The sequence below is a fragment of the Protomyctophum bolini genome, assembly GCF_963924005.1.
Source record: "Protomyctophum bolini genome assembly, chromosome: 9".
Taxonomy (NCBI): domain Eukaryota; kingdom Metazoa; phylum Chordata; class Actinopteri; order Myctophiformes; family Myctophidae; genus Protomyctophum; species Protomyctophum bolini.
Window position 1 is genome coordinate 7,165,286 of NC_137870.1, and position 8,791 is coordinate 7,174,076.

An 8,791-nucleotide genomic window follows, 5' to 3' on the forward strand; every position below is an offset into this window, starting at 1 on the left:
TGCATCACTAAGGGACAGACTTTGTGTATATTCTGCGTCTGCTAGTATAGGTCTGATGGTACGAGGTATATGTAGCATCAAATGCAACCATTTTTAAAGGTGGTGGTTGGTATAGCATTTGGTTAATTCATGTGACAAACACTGTTAAGTGAAATTATAAAAAGAAATTGAGCATTTACGAGCATCAGCAGGAGGGTCTGCATGTGCATTAGTAATTAAAGACGCCCGTCTCAAATGAAACTTTAATAAGATTACACTTATTGAAAGTTAATGGGACATTTAACATGCAATAAAGTATTAGGGTATCAGGGAGTTCGCCATTAAACAGCTTACAATATGCCCTCTTTCACCCGCCTAAAACAAACAAATAAAGCCTCTGTTTGTGTCCAGCGAAATGCTTAACAGCTAAACCAATTACATTAAGACACTATTAGACAAAGTAACTGAGCCACGTTTATCTTAATTGCTTTCGGATTTTTTTCGGCTAATTGCTTGGATCAGGAAATGGGTCAGCAAAAGTGGGGAAATAATAAATAAGGTTGCTAAAAATCTCTATATGAGGTAGAAACCTGCAAGGGAGCTATATTTGTGACGCTTTTAAATTAAGCAGTCCATTATGTTAAAAGGCAAATGGAGGAGAATTCCCCAAGCCTGACAAGCCCAGTGCATTCCAGGTTTGCTGTACATGTTTTGTTTTTTTTATAAAATACATTTGACTTTTTATATAGCCATATCAGCTTTCTTCCTCCTCCCTTTAGCATGGGTGTGCTATTCCAGACATAGTAGGCTAACGGGTTTATGCTTTACAACATCAGGCAATCGTAATTATCCTAATAAAGCCTTCCAATCACATGCCCCCGGGTCCATATGGTTGATTGCCAATATCTTGTTATTCACAGAATCACAGCACTATAAAAGAAGTCTAGTCAAGTCAAACAATGCCACAATCATGTCGCGAAAAGTGTTATATACATAAACCATCTTGCCAAATAAAACTCCAGTAATATGTTGCATAGTTCACCAAATCGCCCCACATTCACATGTTATTACAAAAGGGGAGAAAAAATGATTATTATTCTAACATTACATTACATACCAGAGCATTCCTCCCTCTCTCTCTCTCTCCCAGGTCGTCCTCGATTCACAGCCCCGGGGTGGAAGACTGGTTGAAAAAGACGAAAAGAAAGGAGGAAAAAAAAAACTTCCCCTAAAAAACACTCACATACATGTATCCATTTTCAGTCCATATAGAGTATAGACTATTATGTCAAAATGCTTCCCTTGAAAGTCAAGTCTTCATGTTGACCAGTGTGAAGTTTTTCAGAACGACTGCATTTTTAGTTGTCCCTCTCTCTCTCTCAGCTCTCTCTCTCTCTCTCTCCCTCAGAGACAAAAAAACAAAAATCTCTCCAGTACAAAAATGCTGTTCAACTCTTCAGTCTTTTCTCCTCCCGAGACGTCACACGTACGGAGAGAGAAAGCTCTGCTTTCCTTGCTGTTTTCTTCTCTCTCGGTTCAACCACGTTGTTTTGACCAATTATTATTTCCTTTGTTGTGTCCAAAACAAGTCCACAGGCTGTACGCGATCGCACAGGGAGATCAGCCCTGGTATTTACTCACACGCCGAGAAACCAGTGGAAATGCACGGCCTCTGTTTTAACCCTACTGTTGATATATAACCGTACAGTCAGTCTAAACGTGTGTACGGTGTGTACTATATAGTAGAGAAGTGTGTGTGTGTTTTTCCCCCAATAATGGCGGACCTTCTCCTGAATCCAGCATCGCCTCCTATTCGAAGAGAATAGAGAGAAAAGCTCTGCACGCCAGCGTGGTCTCGCCCAGTGGCGCATGGACACAATTACAACACTTTACACACTGCACACTACACACACGCACACACACACACACACACACACACACACACGCACACACACATTGCTGATTTTGAAACATAATGCCAAAGAGAAATGCCAATATGTTTTTATGATTATTATTATTATTATTACCCTTATTATTATTATTGATCATCACAGGGATCCCAATAAGCGAAGATTTATTATACCATTAAATATTTTCAAAAATGTTCACAATTCTTTGCAGATCTACAAGTTCGCAAAACAGCTATTTTAGAATAGCCAAAGTATAAAATAGGCTTAAAGTGCTTAAATTGATTTTGATACTATATTAATTTTCTCCTCCCCCAGATCCCCTTTTGAGAACTACCGGTATCTATTATTAGGCATATATCTAAACAAGCACCACTTCTCTGTGCGTGTGTATGTACGTCTGAAATCCACCTAACTCGAAAACCATTTGCCCGGCCGACTTCAAATTCCACACACGCGTTCCACACCCCCACAGGGAGTGCAGTGCCCGGTGTCGAGTCCGTCGGACATGCCAGTTGTCCAGAACCAGCACAAAAGCCCCTGCCCAGGCCCTGTCCAGGGCCTCTGCCCAGGCCCTGTCCAGGGCCCCTGCCCAGGCCCTGTCCAGGGCCCCTGCACAGGCCCTGTCCTGGGAAGGGGTCCAAGTCCCGACTGACGGTCCCAGTAGCTATACCTTCGATCAGTCCCATTAGGGAAAAACCAGGGCCACACAATCCGTTCCTCCTGAACTAATCTGCCGGGACTGGGAGGAAATTCCTGGCGAGTGGAAGGACTATATAGGCTCTGTGGGTTGACTCCTTGCCCACTCAATTCATAATTAGCGTTCCAATTTTGGAGCTCTGGCTCATGGACTATAGGAACCACAAATAACTGAACCAGTTCCCATTGGGAACCAACCGGTGGAAAAGGGGTCTAAGGGTTGTCCACCTGAACCCTGCAGGTAAATGAAACTTCCGGGCAGCAGGTGGAGTTTGCTTTCATGTTGCCCGACCGAGCAAGTGCTCGTTTGAGAGCGGACGCAACTCCCTATAAACACAACCCCAGATATCTGTTTAAATACACCTCAACGTGGCCAGAGTAGTGCTCTGTCTTCTGGTCTGTGGAATGTAAAGTAAGAGCACTGTTTACCTAGAATGTGCTGTTTGCTGTTGATAACACTTAAAAATATCAAATTACAAGTGGGTACTGTGTGTAGCGGTGCGAATACCATCAGACGGGACAACTTCTTGCTTGCAATTAAGATTTCATTTTATTTCCTATACGGTTAAACAATACTAAAAACAGGGGAAAGGGGAGGTGCAACAATGTTGGCATCAAGTTCAAGGTCAAACAAATCTGAATCGAATCTGAAGGCATAAGAATCCTGCCTATAAGCACTCACAGCATGGGCCCAATTCAACACCGTATCCACAGTCATATTCATATTTGGCATAAACATTTAGGTATTTTTGTATCGCACAGCCACAGAAAGTGTTAACGGTAATTCAAATTTTACTTATCATTTTAGAATGCCACTGCCTCCACTGCCACCCTTAGATCTCCATATATGGAGCTGACATGTTCTGACATTCCTTATGTTGATCTGACCTCATCAAACCCTGTACACTCAAGACATGCTCCATGAAGTATATATATGGCCAGTACAGAATTCATTCCATATGTTGATCTGACCCCCCCATGCCAACGCGCCAGCACTCTCCCAGCAGTCTGCCGCCAACCAGGCGGACCTAACCTAACCATTAACAGTAGTTTGACAGGAAAGGGGGAGAGAGATGGGGGAAGACACGCAGCAAAGATCGTCAGGATCGGGACTCGAACCTGCTGGATTACCTGCCTATAGGTGCCTGGACCGCTTGGCCGGGCCAGGCCTTTTTTTGGCAAATGTTAATGTCATTTATTTTGTTTAATAAATTATGTCCACACAACCTCCTGCAAAGGAATGTGAACAGTTTCCTCATGCTTGCAGGTCTCTGAAAACACCTGGTTGTAAATACTGAGGAAGTTTCTATCCTGATCAGTCACATCTCTGCGGATGGCTTTTGAAAGGTCACTTAATAATATATAGCTATATAACATTGTAAATTGGGATTAAAGGATTATAAGATTGTGTACTTGGGAGAGTTATTTAAAAGGTTATGTCCGTGGCCCTCCATTAAACACACAGTCGGCCATGGTTCAACGTGCAGTGGCCTCAGCTCGCATGAATCCACAGCTCCTGTCCAATCACATCGTCAGTCAGTATGTTCTCACTCTCTCAGCGATATTTGCACGACGACCCCAATCATACAGAGCAAGATTAGCGAGGGGTCAAAGTTTCGGTTTCACAATCTGCCTGTTTTACGTCAGTTTTCTCCCACTAGAGCCTGCCAGCAGTTCCCTGTGACATGCTGTCGACACTGTAGAGGAGATCTTGAAAAAAACAAGAAGGTGGCCGCACACACCAATAGCCAGAGGGCCAATATTTTATTATAGGACAGCAGGTGAGACAAAAATGAATCCAATAACGTTCCGGCGGTTAAGCCTTCATCAGGGAACAACTATTTATTATTAAACCACTTAAAACCTTATATCAGTTAATTATCCCCAAACTTTTTCATATCAAGGACCCCCAAATGTACAATAATTAGCCCCATTTGAATGACAAGAACCACCATAAGAGAAGATTTTTTACAGCTCTAGCTGTAACTATTTTAATTTCAATGAATTAAGCTATACGGTCCCCAATTTATAGGCATTTCTATGGCATTTATATTGTAAAATCAAAGTTAATTTAACTCAGAGAGTGTAGAGTTACAGACCCGTTTGTTACAGATCCATTTGGTTCCAAACTATCATCATTTAGCTGGGGACCCCCTGGAACTCCCTCAAGGACCCCTGGGGGTCCCCGGACAGACCCCACTTTATAGGAACCATTGCCTTATATATAGCTAATATATAGCTACTCCATAGAGCAGGCTCCTTCAGGGGTCTACTGAGTATAGGGGGGAGTAAAAAGTAAACAATTTTGCCGAAAATAGTGGATCTATACACTACAGGCTCACATGCCTGTATAGATCACACAGCACGCTGTGAGCTTGTAGATCGGGCCGCTATTCACTCCTCCGAATGGTTTCCCAGGGTTCATGTGGTTACACAAATTAAAATAGGACTGCAGGACATGTGACGTGAAGCTTCACAAACTTGCTGTTTTATTAATTCTTATACCTAGAGAGCTGTGGGTTTTTTTTTTTTTTTTCTCTCTGTGGCACTGGTATAGGTAAATAGCCTGCATGCAAATATTAGGTGCCAACAAGTAAAATCCTCAGAAATGAACACTGAGAAATGTTGCTGCCCTAGTGGATTGAATTCCCTTTATTTTTTTTCCTCCTTCCTCTCTCTATCCCACCCCAACTCTCTCCCTCTGCAGCTGAAATATTTCTAGGTCCCCAGGGGCCAGAGCACTGCATTCCTCCCACTCAGAGAGTTGTGCAATCTCTGACAATCACTCCCCCCCCCCCCCCCCCCCCCCCAAACGTCCATTCGAGAGCAGCGTTGCTGTCCAAGCTGTCTGGACAATGTTCTGCGGTGCATCGTCTGATTCGTCTATACCCAGCAGGCAGGCAGACGCAGACCAGTAAACAACCTCCGAGTTGTCCTGACTGTGCGGAGAGAAAAAAAAACCCAGCCAAAGTGATGTAACCTCAGAAAAGTTGACCATCTTTGTTTTTCTTTTCGGTTTCATGCAGTCAAATATGGGTGTGTATTTTCTTTGTGCCCTATTTGCTATGAAAAAAAAAAGTAAAATCCACTGCTGATGGCCTCTGCTCACATAGATTGTTAGAATTCCATCACCACTGCAAAGTTTTGCACAACAGACTTCAAATTTATTTTTAAGATATATTGAATATATATTTTACAAAGGAAAGGAATAATACATCTAATTAACTAGCCAATTAACCAGCCACACTATACTGAAGGACAGTGAAATTGAGTCACCTAAAATGACACAAACATTAGATGAAAATCATTACACATCATCCCTACCTAATCCTATAGTAGCCTACTATAATCCAATTTTAATTGAGTTTGTATAAACACCAGTATCCTATTTCTAAAACCCGTTAACTCCAGGCTTAGTTCAGTTGTTATGGTTCAGGTTATTGGCACCTAAGATTGTCTGTGAGAAGAAAATAATAATAGCCTTTTGGTTCACTCATGTGACCCAGTGCACGACATCCTAAGAGACGGAGCGCAATGCATGCTGGTTCTCGTAGTCCTACAACGTGCTCCGTTGGTTGTAATAAAACCAAATCAAAACGTCATGCCCCATCATGCATTTCGTTTCGACGTCACGTTGGACAGGACACCAGCGCTTCCTGATAGCTCCGGAGAAAGATAGCGGACAGCGGTCGAAAGAATTAAAACCATTACTGATGTATTTATTTTGAATAGTGTTCCATACTTGTCGAAGAACGGCTCATTTTGAAGCTTCAAAAAGCTCCACACGTAGAAGAAGACAATGGTAACAGTGTTTATTTATCTTTTAAACCATTAGTCCAGCATTAGCACATAACCGATAGCAGGCTAAAGCTAATTCATAGTTTTATATATAATACGCTGTACAATATTAATCGCATGTCCTAGTGTAAAAAAGAGTCTACTCTTGTCGACACTTTTCCAGAAGAAAATGTGTTATCTTTGCCAAATGAATGGGTGTGGTTCAAGTTCAACTGTAAAGCCTTATTGTATCCTCGGCAGTATAGTACAACAGCGTACCATTTCCGAAAAGATACCTACCAGATCTAATCTATCTATAATTAACATTTATGTATTTATCTGGACAGTCAAACGTGATTAAATAACTATACCTATAGTTAGTGTAGTAATATCTAGTTAATAAACATAATGTAGATTGGAACATATACTTTCATCATGGCAGTTGTCAGTTTTATAGTTTTACATATAAGATTGATTGATATTTATTAACAGTTTGCAGAATTACAGTACTACATTTCAAGCACAAACTCAATACAAACGACCCATTTAAGCATTACACGTTGTTTGTACATTGTTTACAAGAGGGTCCACTTTAACCACTCCTATCCAGCATAATAACAAACACAAACGCTCCAACTGATATCTCAAGGTTGTTTATTTCCCCAAGACAACGTGAAAAACGGCAACACAAAACATAACTATCCTTTTACACACAATGAAATATGAATGTCCTTGTTGTGATGTTGTCAGTCAATCATGATGTGACGTCCGTATTATATATAAACAAACACAATGAGATGTACACAAACAATTAAACGATCGACAGAATTACAACGCTGTTTACAAACAAAGAAAACAACAACATGTAACATACCGTGTGCGCCTTCTGCAGATTATTTTAGGAGAGCTACGTTATCTTCTCTTATATTCTTTATTTAAGGACACTCTTTTTAGACGTGGGAAGAGCTCTTTGCACCACTGAAACTCAGCTTGTTCTGACTGAGTTCAGCTCACACAGGTGCAATCAATGCTGCCTCACTCTAATCACAGGGCTCTGCTCCTGCATGTCCTTAGGTCATAATGAACAGCAATAAAGGACCAGGCACCACACACGGCATACAAATACAATATGTACCCAAATAAACATACATATAATGTTCACATATTATACATTTTCAGAAAGGTAAGCCATAAAATAGAATATTACAAAATACCCATTGCTGGGACAGCTACATCCACCTTGTTCAATTCATCAAAACATTTAGAGACGTACAAATAGACACTTCTATATAGCCAAAGAACAGAACAGGAATGCATCATAAAGGAGGTAAAAAGGGAAAAGAAACATATACAGTGAGGGGGGAAAAGACAGGTCCTTGTTTTGTTTTGGTAACTCTTCCAAGCTTTATCCATGAAAACATCACTTATTTCTCCATGTTGTCCCGATCCTGCAGATCCGCTTCATCCTGATCCAGAACCGAGCCGGGAAGACCCGGCTGGCCAAATGGTACATGCAGTTTGACGACGATGAGAAACAGAAGCTGATTGAAGAAGTTCACGCGGTGGTAACTGTCCGTGATGCCAAACACACCAACTTTGTGGAGGTAAAGTACTTACTGTACATTGTCCACTTGAAGTATGTAATTATTAGTTTGCAGAATTACAGTAACTTTCCAGCACAACTCAATACAAAAAAACTGTTAACAGTGTCAGTGAGTTGACGACCCAATGAAGCACTACACTTGTTTACAAGTGGGTCTAGCCCTGGTCCAGTGCTTAGTTACAGCGAGTCTCTCTCTGACGCCCTGTGGAAGTCCCTCTGGCGATGTCCTCACTCCCGAGTGTTTACAATTCCCAGCAAATTAACAAAACAACGTAACTACTCACCGAAACAAAGCCTGCTAGACCTTAAGGTAAAAGTCTATTCTCGGAGCTGGGAAGCATCTCCGGTCCCCAGCTTCCCCCCCCAATATAATTATTTTGGGGGGTCACTCACGACCTGAATAGGTTGAGAACCACTGGCGTACATAAATAATGAAATTGCTTATTTCCCAAGCTGGTTCATTCTTACTCACGTTTGTGGAGAAGTAAGAAAGATATTACCTGGAGCGGAATTGCCTCGGCCTCAAGAGTAGCGACTGTTATTGTTGTTTTAAGACAGACTGCTGTTTGAGATGCTTTCATTGTCTTTTCTTCTGCAGTTCAGGAACTTCAAGATCATTTACAGGCGTTACGCTGGCCTGTACTTCTGTATCTGCGTGGATGTGACGGACAATAACCTGGCATACCTGGAAGGGATCCACAACTTTGTAGAGGTAATACGCATGCACAAGTGCACGCGCACACACACACACACACACACACACACACACACACACACACACACACACACACACACACACACACACACACACACATATTTAGGCCAT

The 8,791-nt window shown here is 41.7% G+C and overlaps 2 protein-coding genes across 2 annotated transcripts in view; one reads left to right on the forward strand and one right to left on the reverse strand.

Annotated features, from left to right (window-relative positions):
• Positions 1–1,774, reverse strand: part of arhgap35a (Rho GTPase activating protein 35a) — a 107,540-nt gene extending 105,766 nt beyond the window's left edge. Inside the window, exon 1 of the mRNA XM_080772491.1 lies at positions 1,097–1,774. The gene's annotated coding sequence lies outside the window, so the exon portion shown is untranslated. The remainder of the gene's footprint in view (positions 1–1,096) is intronic.
• A 4,445-nt stretch (positions 1,775–6,219) lies between these two features.
• The window catches only part of ap2s1 (adaptor related protein complex 2 subunit sigma 1), an 8,351-nt gene continuing 5,779 nt past the window's right edge, over positions 6,220–8,791 (forward strand). Inside the window, exons 1-3 of the mRNA XM_080772303.1 lie at positions 6,220–6,387; positions 7,817–7,966; positions 8,564–8,677. Of these exons, the coding sequence (XP_080628429.1) occupies positions 6,385–6,387; positions 7,817–7,966; positions 8,564–8,677 (267 nt within the window). The 5' untranslated portion in view covers positions 6,220–6,384. The remainder of the gene's footprint in view (positions 6,388–7,816; positions 7,967–8,563; positions 8,678–8,791) is intronic.